Source organism: Procambarus clarkii, chromosome 11 (genome assembly GCF_040958095.1).
Source record: "Procambarus clarkii isolate CNS0578487 chromosome 11, FALCON_Pclarkii_2.0, whole genome shotgun sequence".
Taxonomy (NCBI): domain Eukaryota; kingdom Metazoa; phylum Arthropoda; class Malacostraca; order Decapoda; family Cambaridae; genus Procambarus; species Procambarus clarkii.
The window spans coordinates 32774280-32794501 of NC_091160.1; the positions used below are offsets into that span (position 1 = coordinate 32774280).

The 20222-nt window shown below is 42.8% G+C and overlaps 1 protein-coding gene across 1 annotated transcript in view; it reads left to right on the forward strand.

Moving 5' to 3' along the window:
- The window catches only part of LOC123758475 (serine-rich adhesin for platelets), a 36922-nt gene extending 27214 nt beyond the window's left edge, over positions 1-9708 (forward strand). The window contains exons 6-11 of the mRNA XM_069323019.1: positions 635-4602; positions 4854-4979; positions 5362-5515; positions 5980-6240; positions 6508-6640; positions 8148-9708. Coding sequence (XP_069179120.1) covers positions 635-4602; positions 4854-4979; positions 5362-5515; positions 5980-6240; positions 6508-6640; positions 8148-8184 — 4679 coding nt within the window. The 3' untranslated portion in view covers positions 8185-9708. The remainder of the gene's footprint in view (positions 1-634; positions 4603-4853; positions 4980-5361; positions 5516-5979; positions 6241-6507; positions 6641-8147) is intronic.
- The last annotated feature ends 10514 nt before the right edge of the window (positions 9709-20222 follow it).

A 20222-nucleotide genomic window follows, 5' to 3' on the forward strand; every position in this document is an offset into this window, starting at 1 on the left:
TTGAAATAAGAATGTCTTTTCTCTTGCTAATAATATAAGCCTAATAAGTCAATGCATAACAAATTATTTGAAGTATTTTGAAACTATTCATAACAAAATGTTTAACTAAACTAAACTTTATAATGTACAATATTTTGCATCATTTTATATCTTCTCATTTTGACTACACAGAATTTGCCTTTATATTTTGAATAGCACAGGAAGAACTGCATTCATTAATGTCATTGGCTCTGTTGTTGGCTGTTTCAATACTGACAATACACTACTGGTAATAATAATAATTAAAATAATAACATCAATACTAATAATAATAATACATAGCTATTTCAGATATATAGTCTGTAAGTACAAGGTGTTTGTTTTTAAAATTCAGAAGGGAAGAAATAAAAAACCTCCTTTATTTAAAAAAATTAAGTATGAAATATAATTAACAAATTTCAGAAATTTAGTTAATATTTCAGTAAAACTAGGGTATACATATCTTCAGTATTATTGACCTGCAGTCAATCACTAATGAAAAGATTGAATACTATTCAACATTGGTTAATATTTTTTCATTATCATGTTGAAGAGAGCATATAGTGAATTAATTTTAAAAAATATATTCATTTACAATATGGTTTTGGATTTCCAGAAGAGAAGCAGCAGCACCCCAACAGCCCCACCCTCATCACTACTACAGCAGCACCACCATCACCACCACCAGCACCAGCCTCCTCCACCACTTCCCCCTCGGCTCAGCAAGACATCAGGAGGAACGACTCTTCCTCCTCCACGTCCTCCCAAAACAGAGATGTTGAAGATGTCTCCAGAAGCGGAAACACCACCCTCATCTCCCACCATCAGGAGGGCCGAAGTTTACTCCCCTCGCATTTCCAGGACAGCCTCACCCAATTCCCCTCGCATCAGCAGGAAAACTATAATGCACTCACCCCGCACCAGCAAGAAAACAATGCCACATTCTCCTCTCATCAGCAAGAAAGCCACACCACTTTCTCCTCGCATCAGCAAGAAAGCCACACCACTTTCTCCTCGCATCAACAAGAAATCCATGCCCCATTCAACGTACATCAGGGGAGCCATGTCCCCTTCCCCTCGCACACCAAGAAGGAGGGAACCCGGAATTCACCAGCCAAGGTCTTCAGCTTCACCTTCAGTGCAGACCAGAAGACCCGACCAGAGACCAGCTTCACAGAGCTTGAAGAGGACTCACTAATTCGCCAGAAGACACAGAAGGAGGCAGAGAACACAAGGAGAACAGAGGGGATGACAACTTTTACCATCATAACAAACCCAAATGACATTCACAAGCATAATGCTCCATGTGAGAGAGCGAGTCTTAACGGCCATGCTATTACACCGATGGTGTCTCGTGTGCAGTTAAATAAATCCAAGTCAAATAAAATTAATATTCAGAATGATAGATCAAATGAACAAACTTCCAAAATTAATGATTATCCAATTAGACCCTTACGAATGAAGCTGGTTACTCAGAGCTTGGCCAGTGAGGGGGAGAGAAGAAAATGTGAAGACAAGAGTGCTGAGGGCACCTCCAAGCACAGAGCTCATCAAGTGACAGTGGAGGTTGTGAATGACGAAGATCAACGTAAATCATTAAAAAAGAAAGAAGAGAAAAGAAGAAGCAGTTTGCTAGAATGGGAAGCCTTACAAAGACAAAGACTGGAAGATGAGGAGAAAAATCGCATCAATAAGAATTTATCCATGAAGCCTGTTTCGGTGAAAATCAAGGAACTTGTCAAAATGCATGGAAGCTTTATGTCTATGTTTAGTAAGGATAAAAAAACAGATATCAATGGTACAGTTGATGGCAAAGATGACATTGTTTTCAGAAAAGTCCCCTCAGAAAATCTGCATTTGGAGCAAGAAAATGAGTCAATCAAGGATATTGCTGTCCCCATGAAGTCACCGTACATTGTTAAAAAGCTGCTCTCTCCTACCAAAAGCACAAGTTCCTATGAAGAGTCTCAACGTACGAGTCGTCGAGATTCATCAAAATCTCATTCTCCAACCCACAGAGTCAGTTCTGCCTCAAGGAGAGACAACTCAAAGTCTCGCTCCTCATCAGAGGTTAAGGAGCATACATCTCCTAGGATCCTCACGGAAAGCAACTGGAAGACATCGGCAACAAATAGGGCAACATCCACCTCTGCCTCCTCCAGCCCTCAGAAGCTTCGGCTGTCCAGCTCCCCATCAAGGAGAAAGGCCTCACATATGCCCTCATCTCCAGATAAATCAGATAATAAAGAAAAAGATACACAGTTGAAGTATGGCGATACTTATTCAGCAGAGTCTCGTGCCTCTGACATTAAACAGCGGTCACGAGATACAAATGATTCATCCAAATCTTCTAAAAAGGTATCACCTCCAATTCCACCCAAACCATTAAATCTCCATGAAAAGTCTCAAGCATATCCATCGCCATACTTAGAGATGAAAAGAGAATCGGCCATTCATGAGGAAGATAATGAAAAGAATATTTCTCAAATGCCCTCTTGTTATGAGAAGTGTGCAAATGAAGGCAGGTCTAGCATCAAGGACCCCAAAAATAGAAAGGAATGGCTGAATAAAATGCTCAATTCAATAACTTCAGACCACACTCTGGCCCAAGACATAAGGGATCCATCTGAAATACCAACACCTCTTTTAAACCCGTCAAAATTATGTACAAGTACAAATATATGTTATGATAGTGTATATCCTGAAGACGATCGAGGTGGAAAGTTGCAAGACCTTAAGAGTCCTGTTCCCCCTGCCAGAAAAAATTCGAAAACCATGCTTTACTCAACTCCAAAATATCCACCTTGCTCCAACACTCCCTCCCCTTTGCTTTCATCATCTAGCATATCAGTAACACCAATAAAATTAGCTATATCATCCAAGCTCTTCTCCCAAACTTTTACAAAGGCACCTGACAACTTTAACATGACCTGTTCCTCCAAGTCAAATGCATCTTATCCATCTACTCCAACATCAATGAGGTCTTCAGTCAGAGAAGCCCTCCAATCTGACCAATCATATGCAATTAATGGTAGGCGAGGACCAGTCAGTCTTTCCTCCATTTTGGGCGACGGTTCATCAAGGTCATCATCAGTGACTTCCACTCCATTGGCATCTCCGAGGGCATCTCCAGAGAGGGTCATCAAGAGAGATTCTCTTGAGTTACCATCAAAGCTTGATGTGATTCTTGAGCCCAGCTGCAGGGATGTACAAACTGCATCTCTGCCTGGTGAAGAGCAAAAAGAAAACATTGCACCTTCCCCCAGTACAAAGAGGATTAAAGAATATAAAGAACAGGATTATGAGGAGAAGGAGGAGGAGGATTGCTCAAGTACTCCTTTAACCTCTCCTTACAGATCCTCACTAACATTTAAAAACAGAAGTGGAGAGAGAAGTAAAGGATTCAATGATGAAGAAATGAGTCCTCGGAAGGAAACGAAGAACTCATGGCATACATCAGTACACAAACCCTTTAATTTAATCAAACCTTCTGTGACCCTGAAAACAATGACTTCTGGTATTGATCCAAAGAGGGTTGCCACAAGTATACCATCACCTTCACATAGGGACGACAGTCTTCAAACCACGTACCTGATGACATGCAAAATCTCCTCCCTGCATGACAACAGCAACAAAAGATACCTCCCAGACAAAAGTAAACCCACTTTAGATAAATCAGAATGTAGTGAAAATACAGAGCCTTCCACATCACGAATCTCTCATGAGAGACCTTCTTTAACAGTTAGACTTCCTGAGTTGTCACCCAAAGTTGCTACAGTGATGAGCAGTTCTCTAGGTACAAGTGAGGGAAGAAGAGTATCCTCTCAAATGTATGAACCTTACTTGTCAAGGAATTCCAGAGAAACATCATCACTGAGGTCAAGGGAACCATCAGAGAGATCAACACCAGACAGGGACTCTAGACCAGTTTCTTTATCTAGCATCTTGTCCAAAGACAGGGGCTCTAAAGACTCCATAGTTGAGGAACTGTCCAATAATTTTCAGTTCTCACCAGAGCTCTCTTTTTCTGAAGAATTAAATAATATAACTCACAAATATTGTAAAGACATGGCAGTCCAACGATCATCATCAGAGACTACTGTCATTGACACCTCGGGCAACAAATTAGCACTAATCTCTCATTACGACAGTGATGATGTGTTTGACAATGACTCCACTACAGATAGGGGAGACAAAACCAGAGAAACCAGTTTAGAGCCAGAGTCTAAAGAATCCTCACCAATTCGAGAAATCAAAGGTGGAAAAAGCATAAAAAATAAGAAGGAAAAGTTACCAGAAAGAAGAAAATCAAGGGAAGCATCATCAAACTTATCTGCGCCAAAGGGCCTGCCAAAGACTTCTACAAACCCCAGTAAGTCAAAGAACCGTATTGTCCATAGGAACTCTAGTCTTAAAAGGAATCGTCCTGAAGATCCAGGAGGGTCTTTAAGAAACAAAAAAGACAGAAAGGTGTCTAGAGATGACTCGGCAGACCTAAAAGATGAAACCATAGTGCAGAATGATGCAGGCTGGACCAAGACAAAGACCACAGTCAGAAGAGCCAGGCTGGGGTCTACAGAGAAGGTGAGTCTATGGTTATGAAGTAATGACATCTATTATAATTTGTTAAATTATATTTTTATTCTGCGCTGAAATCCCTCAGAGAAAATGAAAAGGCAGAAAAATATAAACAAAAATATTAGGCTTGTATCAAGAAATGAAAGACGGTTATTGATAAAATTACACTATCTTAAAACAACTTTTGGTGCATCATGACAATTATTAATTTAATAGTGAGGAATTTACAGATGTATTATATTATTCTGGACCTACAGGCACGGCAGATAGTTCGAACTAACAGTGGCAAAACAAGGAAGGAGAAAACATTCAAGGCTAATGCGTCCAAGGCACTAGAAGACTGGGCAGCAGGCACCACAGTTCAAGGAAAGCTTATGAAAAAGGTATAGTAAATATGGGTGTTGCATATCACTTTGATGGACACATGGATTGCAGTTTTAGCCTTAAAAATACTTTTAGGCGATTTCTGCTTACTGACCAAGAAACAGCGAGTTTGAAATATATAGAATGATGGAATAAGAATTTGCACGAGTTCCTTAAAGGTGAATCTGTTTTGTCCAAGTGTTGGTAATAAATCAATTTAACAACTCTCATAATTTAAACAAAAAGAATTAAAACAAAAAATTGCATTTATTGCAATATTTATGTTTAAATATTATTTGAAGCTATGCAAATACTCCCTCAAGAGATGTATATTTTATTACTACAGTATTTGACAATGTGTGAGTTTTCTAAAATTTATAAATTTTTTAATGTGAATTACAGGAAGGGCAGAAGTTTAGCCACGAGACGGAAGAAGAGGTGAAGGGAGGACAACGCAGCAGCAAGAGTGTCACGAGGCGAGTGGTGAGAAGAGGGTCCCGCAGAATGTCTGGTGGGGGTGAACTCCTCACACAGACGAAAGAAACTTCATCTACAGGTGGGTGTTGGTGGTGGAGATGATGTAGGACTGTGAGGGAGTGGTGGTGGTGGTGTTGGGGATCTTGTACCTGTGCCTGGAACACTTCAAAATATAAGGGAAGTCTTCAGGGGGAAGGGGGAAGTATGGTTGCAAAGCTGAAACTTAAAGGAATTGACGGAAGGGCACCACCAGGAGTGGAGCCTGCAGCTTAATTTGACACAACAAATGTCTTCAACAGATAGTGAAGCAGATGTCTTACAGATGTCTTCAACAGATAGTGATTTATTTTAAAATGGGTTGTAAGACTTGTAGTTCTTTTTATTTGTTTGTTAAATTTTCACTTATGTTTTTAATATTTAGATTGTTATTTATAAGTATGCTTGCCTTTCCAAGTATAATCTCATACAGTGATTTTACCACATACTTTTATAGACAAGTGAGGTGGAGGCTAAAAGTTTCATATTAATATATTCTGATTACAGGTGCAACCAAGGACGAAATAGGTGCAAGCCGTGGTGGGCGTCGACAAGAAAAGAAGGGCGAGAGGCAGGTGAAGCAGCAGAATGGCCCTGGGTCAGGGGCTGTTGTGTCAGTTTTAGACAATGGACTCTCACGCAGGATGAAGACATCTACAGATGGGGAGCGGTACATGACACAGTCCGTGTCTGACAAGGATGGCAAGACTACGTACACCACTGAGGGTGTCAACAATAAGACCACCAACTCTCTTGAAGTCATTGGAGGTGAGATTTTCCTCTTTCTTTCCCCTATGGAATAGAAAAGATCCCATTTCCCTAGCTCTTACCATTCCCTTGTACAGTAATAAGACTCAACTCTCACATAATATATTATTTTGTGGTGCTGTATGTAAATATAATTTCCTTCACAAGCATCCATTGAATGGGGCATAAAACTTCTCCTGCATACACAAAATGGTAAAATATTGAATATAATACACTCAAATTTAATTGGAGGATTTAGAAATTAAATCCTTTATGCCCTTTCATCAGGCGAGGACTTCAATGCCAAGCGGGAGGTGCAAGGGCGAACTGGGCATCGAGTGGTAGTGGAACGGACGAAGGATAGCCAAGGACGACCCTCTACAGTTGTGAAGAAGATCACTTCTCAGTCCAGGGTTGTTATGTAAGTGGTATGCTTGTCATCATATAATTAGTGTGGGTGTCATATAATTGTAAGGTTTTGGTAAAACTTAAAGCACTGTGATATTTATATTTTCTGAGCTTCAGCCTTGATAGGGTATGTGGGTTGCTTAGGCTTGAATGTTTCTGGTTAAGCAAGAAAATTCTTTTAGATGTCAAAACATAAGAATGGGCTTTATATATTAGGATGTACCTGTATCCCAATCAACATTATTCATTAATAAAGTGATGCTTTGGGCACGTGCTGCATTGCAGTGTTTAGAGTTGCTGCTGCATGTTTGCCATCTGAGTACTGAAGCCCCTCACACACACCTGGGTGATACGTGCCCACAATATTTTTCCAAGACGGTGTCTGTTTACTGCAGGCCTGAGGCAGCACATATGACCCCTGAGTACCTGTAGGAGTTTAAAATCTTATGCGGTACTTTAAAACATCCCTGATTGTGTAGCACAGTTTACGAACATTTGCTAAAAAACATCCCTCATATCAGGCATTGGCAGCGAGATCCAGGTGGGGGTGCAACTTCCCAATTTGAGAAGGGTACTTTGAGACTTAGTCAAGACAAGAGTTATTTAGTTTAATGTTCAGATTTATTAATATATTTATAAGCACCCACATTGCCACCATGTTCATTATTGCAAGTTTTGAGATAAAGTTCGCAAGTCACCGTTGGGTGGTCACTTCTTTAAGTACTGTACTAGTATCTATTAGAAGGGATTACAAATTACTTACTCTGATCAAACCTTTTAGGCTTTAGCCTATTAATATAAACTTGTTAGTACTATTTTATATGTTCAGACAGGTTAGTTAGGGAGCCGGTCGGCCGAGCGGACAGCACGCTGGACTTGTGATCCTGTGGTCCTGGGTTCGATCCCCGGCGCCAGCGAGAAACAATGGGCAGAGTTTCTTTCACCCTATGCCCCTGTTACCTAGCTTACCTAGCAGTAAAATAGGTACCTGGGTGTTAGTCAGCTGTCACGGGCTGCTTCCTGGGGGTGGAGGCCTGGTCGAGGACTGGGCCGCAGGGACACTAAAGCCCCAAAATCATCTCAAGAAGAAGGTTCAGCTGGCTGATAAAGCCAACAGCAGTGGTGTAGGAGACAGCAGCTTGTATATGTCCAGTATGATTTATATTATTTATTACACTTTGATCTTGGCCAAAATGAAGAGAAGGGATTATTTACCTAACATTAGTGGCCTCGACGAGGACAGGGACAGAATACCGGTGGCTTGTCAAAGGTCCCCCCCAGTTGCCCTAATAAATAAATTAATATTTTCTTATCTCTACATAATGTATGTTATTGTTCATTATTCAGTTTGATATAATTTTCTCTGTAAAAAAGCAGTGAGATGTATACTGTATTTTAAATTTTCTTTTCCAATCATTCTTATTTTTCAAACCCAAAAGCTTGATTCATGTTAATACTTTTTTGTATTAATATTTTTTTTAACAAAAACCATGAACTTTATATTTTTCTTGAACTTTCAGAACTAAAACAAAACGGAAATCACCTTCAGTGGTGTAACTCGGACAAAAAATACAAGCCTGCAACGTGGACCTTCTTCCACCTCTGCCTACTCGTAAAGAGATGGTTTCAACTCTGACCCTTCCCTATCTGCCAGCTCTCACACAGGTGACTACAGCTCTGGCCCACCCCCATCATCTCCACAACTGTCCAAAACCTGGAAATCAAATTCCTCGATGTCTGATCAGATCTGATGTTAATTAGATGGTGTTTTGTGCTTGATGAAGAAATGTATATTATGTTGAAGCTTCATTACCACTTACACATTTATGTACTATACAGTAAACATTCATTAAGATATGCATGTTCTGTATGTAAACTATGGTACAAGGTGTCCCAGAATTCTAAAACCACAGGACTATAATTAAGACAAAATTGCCGAATGGACAAATCCACAAGGGCCGTGACGAGGATTCGAACCTGTGTCCGGGAGCATCCCAGACACTGCCTTAATCGACAGTGTCTGGGATGCTCCCGGACGCAGGTTCGAATCCTCGTCACGGCCCTTGTGGATTTGTTCACTTGATGCACCACGTTAGTGTGATTTCTGTGTGTAATTGCCGAATGGACTTTTGGGAGGTGTTTGAATAATGAGGAAGGATGTTAGTGCATATACACACTGCCTGGATGCAGTGTAGCAAGATGCAATCTTATAACAAGAGAATAACCTGGTACAAACAACTACAATAAACAGATATAAATCTTAAGTCACAGAAATATTGCAATACTAAATCCATTGTAGATTTTGTTGCATTTCCTATACAGGTATTGTATACAATGCCGCCAGGGGATGCCATCCTCGATGTTGAGGGGGTGTTCCTGTAGTAGCTGGGTTGCAACTTACAAACTTTAATCCTAACCTACTAATTCTTGGATTATAGTGCATTTATTTCCTACTAGTCTGTGATATTATGCCATGTGTACTGATGCTCACTATTTGTCTTAATATTAATGGGATTTGTCTCGCATTTGGTTTGCATTTATGATGTTACTCTCAGTACACATTACTCACAAGTGCTCATTGTTTTGTACTCTTTGTAATACATATTGATGTGCTAATGTCTGATGTATGGTTGCAGAATGTAAATACTGTATTTTGCTTTTGTACTTTTCTATGAGTTTTTGTTGTCATTAAAGAAGATTAGTTCTTCTTTTCCCTCTGTATTATCTCCATTGCTCCATACCCTCCATTGTGATCTCGAACTATTGCTCGGTGTCGTGAAACATGCAACTCTGACCTTCATGTTCCGACTCCATAAAAGTGATTCCTACCTGTTGTAAACCTCAGATGGCATCCTTGGTAAAGCTCATTAGTATATAGTTTGCTTTGTAATAGCTATATGCTGTTTACATCAACTGAGTTGGCTGCTATAATTTTTCCGTATGAGACTACATACCTTTGTCTCAAGATATTTCCTAGCTGTCTGAGGTGTTTTAATGGATTACTGTATTTTAATTTTCTGTAGGTACATGTACTGTTTTACTGACAATGATAGCATTTAAAATAAACTCGTATTTAATAAATTGTGTATATTTTTATTATACACACCTTTGTTTACTGCAATTACTGATACAGTGGAACCTCAGTTGACGAATGCCCCTCTTTATGAATTTTTTGGTATACAAGATCAATTTCCTCGTAAAATTTGCACAGAGGAATTTGAAGGAGTTCCAACCTCATACTCGAGGTTTGCATCGGTTGTCTAGTTTGTTGATACCCTGTACATGTATGGGCTGACGAGCGCATAGTTCTGCTAGGCACAAGGTGAGGCGCGCTCAGTTTACCGCACTGGAATTCTTTGTGACGAATTTAATTGTTTTTCTGCTTTTTCGGTTTCTGAACATAAAAATTCTTATTATATATCATGTCATGGGTCCCAGGAAAGTCAGTGGTAAAGTTCAACCTAAGAAAATAGTTGCGAGGATGACGATAGAGAAACAAAAACAAGAGATCATTCATAGTGAATGTGACGTCTCACTACAGACAAATATTGAAACTTGGGAAAAAATAAGTGTCTATAGACAGATTCTTAGTAAGACAAGCAAGTAGTGAGCCACAACTAGGTCTTAGTGGTATGCCTACATAATGTAGGAGAGAGAGCACCCCAGAAATGTCATCACTGCCTGATGTTATAATGGAAGGGGACTTCCCTTCCAAACACTAACACCTCTCTTCCTCCTCTCCTTGTCACCATCTTCCATACGCCAACAAGAGTCCTATATAAAGGTAAGGTACCTATGAGTAGTATTCTGTATACATTGTATTTTTAAGTTAATAAATAAATAAATAAAATAAATAAATAAATATGTTTATTCAGGTAAGGTATATACATACAAGTGATGTTACATTAATGGATTGATATATAGATAGAGCTAGTACATACAATGCCTAAAGCCACTATTACGCGATGCGTTTCGGGCAAGAAAAACATTAATATCTAGAACTTAATACTAATTGAGCATAAAGAATAAAAAGTGTTGAGAACAAATACAAATAAAGATAAAAAAAAGGGGGAACATGACTGAAAAAGCAGCACAATTACAATAGGTTGACAAACAGTGTTGATTAAAAAAAGAAAATAACAGACATGGGTTGACAATAGAGGAGTGAGGTAGGTTACAGGGAATTTATTAGGTAGTGTTTAGTTTTTATCTTTTTGGGTGTGTGGAACAGATTAATTCAGTTTACTAAATTTGTTTCGATTTTCAAATTTTTTGGTGTACGAACCATCTCTTGGAACGAATTAAATTCGTAAATGAAGGTGCCACTGTATATTCCTTTCCAATATTTCTCACTGGCAAATGCCTCCACACTACATGAAAGTGCGAATCAAGATATTTATTATAATTAATAATTCATTGTGTCGGGGAACAGGCAGCCAAAGTGTATTCATACATGTTAGTCATACTGTATATCGAGGCCTCCCACCCCCAAGGTCAAATTACTGACCTACCCAGGATGCAACCCCACAACAAAAAGAAGCCGAGTAACTCTTAAGTACATATTTACTACTGGGTGAACAGGTACATTAGGTGATAGGAAATGCGCCCAACCATTTCTGTCCCGCCCGAGTTACGAACCCGGAATTCTCGACTGTGAGTCAAGAATGAACCCGATTGTACTACTGGAACCCCCAGAAGTGTCTGGGAAGAAGATTATGGAAGAAGTATCAGTATGCTAGTAACCTAGAAAATCAGATTAGCAAAAAAAAAAAACAAGAAAGAAAACTTGATCCTTTTTAATTTTTAGCCCATCATCATAAACAGTCCAAAGTCCATATCATGCACCCACCAACCCTCTGTTTATGAATGAAACACGGTTTACATACAACTCGCAACTCATGACGTTCAAACACTTCTCAAACTAGTGCTTCACTGACGACTTTGGTTCGAACTACAACCCAGTAAATGGTTCCCCCATGTACAGTACTACAAAAACAATCTCTAACAGAACCTAACCAATGCCTAAATATACACAGTATGCTAATATATAACAATATTAATTTCTATTTGAGAAAATTTATATTTTGAATGAATAGCATGTTAAAATTGATGAATGCATCTTTGGGGTCGACTACTGGATGGAATGAACTTGGTCTGAGGACGAGTTGCAATGTTTTGAGAAAAAGTCTTTATGCCTATATAAGAAGTACAGACAAAAGACTCGGTAGGACCCTTAAAATATGAGACCAAGTTATAACTGATGATAAAAAAAGGCAGCCAACACTGAACGAATACTGCACATCAGTGTTCACACTAAAAGGAATAGACAACATCCCAAGTAAGTTTTTAAAGCTGGCAAAGATAATGAATTAACAGATACTCCCATAACGTGTGAAACTATGAAAAACTTGACAAAATAAAGGAATAAAGTTTGAAAATCCCCTGGGAGGGCCTTTCAAAATCTCCTGGAAGAGCCTTTCAAAATCCCCTGGAAGAGCTTTTCAAAATCCCCTGGAAGAGCCTTTCAAAATCCCCTGGGAGGGCCTTTCAAAATCCCCTGGGAGGGCCTTTCAAAATCCCCTGGGAGGGCCTTTCAAAATCCCCTGGGAGAGCCTTTCAAAATCACCTGGGAGAGCCTTTCAAAATCACCTGGGAGGGCCTTTCAAAATCCCCTGGGAGGGCATCTGAAAATCCCCTGGGTTTGTTGTAATACACAAGTTAGGCGTGAATATTATCTAGTGAATCAAGCACTTAACAAATGAGTGTTGAAAGTACATATTAGTATTCAGATTGTTGTCACACATCGAAGGTCAAAGAGATTAAGACAGCTGTTAGGCCAGCCAAACGAATGTACCAGCCAAGAGGTCACAAAGGGTGACCCAAAGTTCTTGGAAACAAGCTGATTAACAGTTAATCTGAATATACCCTCAGTGGGATGCTGGCTCTGGTGGTGGTGGAGACTATGACCGGCTGGAGGGCAGTCTTGTGGTAGCTGCGGTGCGAGCAAGTACGTTAATCCTCTATCTCCGTCTGTGGCAGCAACGAGGTGAAACCGACCGTATGACGGGACGCGATGTGATCTTGTTAACAAATTTCGAATTTCGAAATTCGAATTCAAATTTGTATTCAGGTAACCGAGTCGAGTCTACAGTGAGTACTGTATGTGAGACTCACCAGGTATGGAGTGTGTAGTGATTTGGAATTAAGGACTTTGGCTGAGCATCAGATATGATGCTCAGCCAAAGAAACAGTGGGTTTATTTGTATAGGTAGGCGAGTTAACCAGAATATGTTACTCTCCTTAACACAAACAAGGAGCAACGGTTTCAAGCTCAACAAGCCACAATGTAGGACAGAGAACAAGAGATCCTTTTTCACCCACAGGATTGTGTTCCATGGAACTGCCTACCTGCCGAAGCCGTAAATGCCAAAACTCTGTTAAATGTTAAAAATCCAATTGGAAAAGCTCATCAGGGCAAATGGAGGGATCTTTGAGAAGCCGCGGGCTTCTTGTCCTCGTCGAGGTCACTAATAATAGTGGCTATCAGGTAAATTCAGGTAAATTACAAGTGCATGATAATCCTAAGTAACCCATAAAATAAAACACAGAAAACGAACCCAGACAAATGACACAGAAAACGAACATCGTCAAGGAAAGATTTCAACTAGGCGTCAGCTGATGTGCGATTCTTGTCAGTATAAATACACTTAAATAAGAATTAATTTTACATTAGCACCTTTTAATTGTTTTAGTGTATTTTTTTTACATTATAAATATTAGCGAGCGATAGGGAAGATAACTATGAGGATGTGAGATGGTTTATTTTCTCTCTCAATATTTCTCATAATCTTGGCCATCAGTGTGTGTGGAATCGGAGAAAATGGACCCCACACAACTTACAAATTATGTGGAAAGGAATTACAGAACTCCAATAAGGAATGAGACCCTGGGGTGGGGGGTGGGTGGGGGGGGTGGTAGTTTAGGATAGTAAACTGTCGCCAGAGGAACACATAAAGAACATTGTGAGAGGAGCATGTGCGTCGCTTTCCAACTTGTTTTTAATCATATGGATGGTGAAACATTAAAGAAACTGGTCATAACCTTCGTGAGACCAAAACTGGAATATGCAGCAGCTGTATGGTGCCCAAATCTCATGCAGCACATCAAGAAACTGGAAAAGGTGCAGAGGCATGCTACAAGATGGCTTCCGGAACTGAAAAACAAGAGATACAAGGATAAACTAGAGGCATTAAACATGCCAGAACTAGAAAAATAGAAGAAAAAGAGGTGATATGATCACCACTTACAAAATACTAACAAGAAGAGGCCAAATAGACAGAGGAATTCCTGAAACCAGCAACTTCACGAACAAGACGACGATAAAGCAAAGTTCAACCCCCGCAAACACAACTAGGTGAATACAACTAGGTGAATAAACATTCAAACTAAGAAAACAGAAGTGCCAAAAAAATATTAGAAAGTTTTCTTTTACAGAGGTGTTTGTGGAGGCCAAGACCGTCAGTAGTTTCAAAGCGTATTATGACAAAGAGTACTGGGAAGACGGGACACCACGAGCGTAGCTCTCATCCTGTAACTACACTTAGGTAATCTCACACACACACACAGAGTAGTAGTAGTACAGTAGTTCAGGAAGTAGAGTAGTTCAGAGTAGTAGACAAATGGAATGCATTAGGCAGTGATGTGGTGGAGGCTGACTCCATACACAGCTTCAAGTGTAGATATGATAGAGCCCAATAGGCTCAGGAACCTGTACACCTGTTGATTGACAGTTGAGAGGCGGGACCAAAGAGCCAGAGCTCAATCCTCGCAAGCACAACTCGGCGAGTACACACAGGTGAGTACAAGTAGGTGAGCACACGCGCACACACACGCGCGGGTCACAATATAAACATTACAACAGGAACCAACAGACTTCACAAGGATGAGTTCACGAAGTCGTCAAAATGGTGAAGAAAAGAGAGGTGCGGTGATGGTGATGATGATGAGTAGTGAGCCCGTCTGCCCCCCAGAGCGGCACAACCGCTACCTGAGCAACCCCGTTCTCGTACTTGCTTACTGTCAATATTGGCTTATTTAATAAGTGCATATGTGACATACTAATTGATTGCGAATATTTTAGTTTACTTTGAAAAGCTTCATAGAAAACACCGACCTCACCTAACCTTCTTAGTATGTTAAGATAAGCATCTTATTGCTTCTTATTTACAATTATTACTTAACCTATCAATGGTATAGGTTGATACCGTTGATACTAAGAAGGTTAGGTGAGGTCGGTGTTTTCTATGAAGCTTTTCAAGGTAAACTAAAATATTCACAATGAATTAGTATGTCACATATGCACTTATTAAATAAGCCAATATTGACAGTAAGCAAGTGCGAGAACGGGTTGCCCTGAGGGCCGGGCTGAGCCAGGGCTATCTTCTTCTTGAGGTTATCTTGAGTTAATTTCGGGGCTTTAGTGTCCCCGCGGCCCGGTCCTCGACCAGGCCTCCACCCCCAGGAAGCAGCCCGTGACAGCTGACTAACACCCAGGTACACATTTTACTGCTAGGTAACAGGGGCATAGGGTGAAAGAAACTCTGCCCATTGTTTCTCGCCGGCGACTGGGATCGAACCCAGGACCACAGGATCACAAGTCCTGCGTGCTGTCCGCTCGGCCGACCGGCTGGGCCGCCAGCACAAAGATCTCCCACACCAGGAAACAATGGAGGAACGGCACCCGGCCACTCGGACAATCGGTGGTGGGGATTGAACGTCGACCTGAAAGAATGTCAAGGTCGTGGTTCTACCGCAGATGACAGCCACCATCACCGCCAGCACCAACAACCTGGTCGTCCCTCACCATTAACACCAGCACGAACAAGACCACCACCGTCCACCTTGACAGTCTTATAAGCAAATAAATCACAGTTCCCATTTTCTGTGTTATCAGCTGTGAGCTGTGACGTCATGGACAACGCTACCGACCGGAAAGAACAAAAGGTCTTGTCTTATCTGATGCTGCGGCCAGGGGGGGCGGGGGGAGCTGGGGCGTGGGGGCGGGGGAGAGCTGAGGTGGGGGCGGGGGGAGCTGGGGTGGGGGGCGGGGGGAGCTGGGGTGTGGGGAGGAGTAGCTGGGGGGGAGAGGGGTGTGGGGAGCTGGGGAAGGGTAGGGAGAAGTGGGGGGTGTAGGTAGGGAGAAGCTGGAGATGTGGGTATGGGAAGATAGGGGGTGTGGGGGAAGTAAATAGGTAGCCAGACAAATGAAGGTAACAGATAGGTAGGTAGGTAGGTGTGAGAATGGAAGGTAAATTGTCAAGTAGTTATGCCGAGATGAAGGCAAGGGGAAGGCAGGAGGGCAGTAGACATTACTAAGTAGGACAAATCTTAACTAAAGGACCAGGACACTGTGATGTTCTCAGACATCACTAGTGAGAGAGAGAGAGAGAGAGAGAGAGAGAGAGAGAGAGAGATAGCAAGAGAGACCGCGTCAGAGAGCGAGAGAGCGCGAGAGAGAAAAAGACAGAGCCAGATAGACAGAGAGAGACAGATTAGAGAGACACACAGACACAGATAAAGGAAAAAGAGATATCACAATACAGAAGAAAACAAAATAAACAAGAGCAGCAACGCCAACAACAACAGAACAAACAACAGCACCCTCGCAACAGTAAGGCGAGCAAGAACAACAAATACACCAACGGTAGAAAACATGTCGTTTTGGCGGGAAAGCCGTGAGGGCGCCGCCCGGAGCCGTGGTGAGTGGCGGCGGCCGCCCGCACGGTCACACACCGCTGCTCACGGGGGCGGAAAACTCCCGCTCATCCTCCAAGATTTTGTTCCGGCGCCCCATGACAGTCTTGACCTGTCACCGCCTCCAGCAAGACTGGACTCTTGCTCCAGTCCACACCAAGACTGGACTCTTGCTCCAGTCCACACCACATATCCTGGGGGCGCTATCCTGGGGACGCTATCCTGGGGGCGCTATCCTGGGGACGCTATCCTGGGGGCGCTATCCTGGGGGCGCTATCCTGGGGACGCTATCCTGGGGACGCTATCCTGGGGACGCTATCCTGGGGGCGCTATCCTGGGGACGCTATCCTGGGGACGCTATCCTGGGGACGCTATTCTGGGGGACGCTATCCTGGGGATGCTGGGGTCAGAGGTTGAGACATAGACGAGATGGGTGTAGCTACATGACTCACTGTCTATACCGCAGGTCTGGTCAGCTGTGTCCCTCGCCCGTGGACAGCTGCTGCTGCTGTCCACTGCTGCTCTAGTGGACAGCAGCAGCAGCTGGACACACGGACGCTGGTCAAAAACAACAGCTTCTGGACAGAATAGATCCGCCACAACAGGTGCTGACGGCCATCGTGGATTACCTAGACATTTTCTAACTTTCTTAATTAAAGTTTTCTTGCAGGTGCATACACACACGTACACACACACGTACACGTACACGTACACGTACACGTACACACACACACACACATACACACACACACACACACACACACACACACACACACACACACACACACACACACACACACACACACACACACACACACACACACACACACACACTCCTCTTACTATCCCCCACTCCCCCCTTTAGACCATCACTATTCCTAAAGTTGGGAGAGAGAGTCAAGATCAGATCTACCTTAACTTTTAATTACAACCTTGACATTTCATTATGGACGTCCTCGAGTTAGTTGACATAGTGACGTCCTCCCCATGGCTGTCGGCATCGATTACACACAGGGACGTCACAGTTTGTCATTATATAGGCTTCGAAACCCTATTTCCCGTCTCTTTTTCCCCCTCAATTCTCATCTCTGCACACATCCACACACACACTTACAGTTGAGAGGCGGGGCCAAAGAGCTGAAGCTCACCCCCCGCGCATGCACAACTAGGTGAGTACACACACACACACGTACACACACACACACACACACACACACACACACACACACACACACACACACACACACACACACACATAGGAAATCCTTCAGGAGTCGGAACGAGAGAAAGATCTAGGGGTTGATATCACACCAGACCTGTCCTCTGAAGCACACACCAAAAGGATAGCATCAGCGGCGTGTGCCAGGCTGGGGAACATAATAACTGCCTTCAGAAACTTGTGTATGGAATCATTCAGAACCTTGTATACCACATATGCCAGACCAATACTGGAATATGCAGCTCCAGCATGGAGTCCACATCTAGTCAAACACGAAACGAAGTTAGAAAAGGTTCAGAGGTATGCCATCAGACTAGTCCCAGAGTTGAGGGGTATGAGCTACGAGGAAACATTACTGGAACTGAACCTCACGACATTGGAAGCCAGAAGAGTTTGGGGAATGATCAACACCTATAAAGTTATCAGATAAATTGACATGATAGCTAAACTATTTAGCACAAGTGGTACACGCACAAGGGGACACAGGTGGAAACTGAGTACCCACATGAGCCACGGGGACGTTAGAAAGAACTTTTTCAGTGTCAGAGTAGTTAACAGATGGAATGCATTAGGCAGTGATGTGGTGGAGGCTGACTCCATACACAGTTTCAAGTGTAGATATGATAGAGCCCAATAGGCTCAGGAACCTGTACACCTGTTGACTAACAGCCGAGAGGCGGGACCAAAGAGCCGAAACTCAACTAAGCAAGTCCACACACACAAACATCTAATATATTTATATTACTCTAATCACGGCTACTCCCCACCCCGCCCTACCAGGCCAGGGATGCTCTCCAAACATCATCCTTCAATGTGTGTTGACCGCAAAATATAATCTACTTCCCGGTACGAAACTGTCAAGAACATTACCGGGAAGCTCCATGCGAGGTGATCTTACCGGGGCGATTCACCAGTAAACGATATCATCAAGAAATGTTACCGGATTAATGCCTTAAATCCAACTGGAAAAATGTACCAGTATCTGATTACGGTTCGAGCCTACAGACAGCACGAGGGCTGCGACGCTGTACCGGGAGTGGGACCATTTACCGGGCCGTGGACCAAACCTCGCTCCCATGGTCCCAGAGGACACGTCCCGGACCACTACCGGCTTCCCGGTATTGTAAATCCTGAAGGAAAATACCGGGGCAGGGTGATGCCAGCTCAGTCTCTTGTTAAAACATTGGAGAGAGAGAGAGAGAGAGAGAGAGAGAGAGAGAGAGAGAGAGAGAGAGAGAGAGAGAGAGAGAGACAGAGAGAGAGAGAGAGAGAGAGAGAGAGAGAGAGAGAGAGAGAGAGAGAGAGAGAGAGAGACAGAGAGAGAGAGAGAGAGAGACAGAAAGAGAGAGAGAGAGAGAGAGAGAGAGAGAGAGAGAGAGAGAGAGAGAGAGAGAGAGAGAGAGAGAGAGAGAGAGAGAGAGAGAGAGAGAGAGACAGAGAGAGACAGAGAGAGACAGAGAGAGAGACAGAGAGAGAGAGAGAGAGAGAGAGAGAGAGAGAGAGAGAGAGAGAGAGAGAGAGAGAGAGAGAGAGAGAGAGAGAGAGAGAGAGAGAGAGAGAGAGAGAGAGAGAGAGAGAGAGAGAGAGAGAGAGAGAGAGAGCGGGAGCCAGCCTTTAGGTCAGACGCCTTATCAACCGACCACTATGTTTGTCAATGTGGAGTCTCCAAAAGGGAGCAGCTTGCCGCAGCTTGCTGATAGTGGCTGGTTCCTTCTAGGTAGACCCTCCCTCTCTCCCTCCCTCCCTCTAGCACCTCTCACCCTTCCTTCCCTCAATCCCCCCTTGCATCTCCGACCCCTTCCCTCAGTCTCTCTCTCTCGTTTTCTCCTTCTTGAAGACTCACACTGGTATTCAGTACGACGATGGAATAGTAGTACTGAGCATCCTGTGTCTGTCCCATCCTGTGTCTGTCCCATCCTTGTGTCTGTCCCATCCTGTGTCTGTCCCATCCTTGTGTCTGTCCCATCCTGTGTCTGTCCCATCCTTGTGTCTGTCCCATCCTGTGTCTGTCCCATCCTTGTGTCTGTCCCATCCTGTGTCTGTCCCATCCTTGTGTCTGTCCCATCCTGTGTCTGTCCCATCCTGTATGTGTCCCATCCTGCGTCTATGACGATGGCTCAGCTGTCCTTCTACTGTCAACCCTGCGTGGGAGCTAAGAGCCGTTATCTTCACTTAACCTCAAGTGAAACCTCTCCCTACAGACTCATCTGATGAGTTTTTTGACCCATTATGAATAATATTTACTGCTAACAATCAAGTAGGTAGTATGATGATTCAGGGGACAATTGTGTGGTGATGGCTTCCTCTGATGAGTTGTCTTGAGGTCACGTGTTGAGTACGTGATGAGTACGTGATGAGTACGTGATGAGTACGTGATGAGTACGTGATGAGTACGGGAGTCAGTCAAGGAATACATGGATGCTGATGGAGTGAAGTTCTTCAGAAAGACAGCCAGTACGGCGCTTTTGATGGCTGTACTGTGTACTGTACCTTGTACTGTGTACTGTTCCTTGTACTGTGTACTGTACCTTGTACTGTGTACTGTTCCTTGTACTGTAAGTGCCAACTGTTCCTTGTTCCTGACGCTGGGATGGATAAGGAACCTTACGAACATTTGTAAACA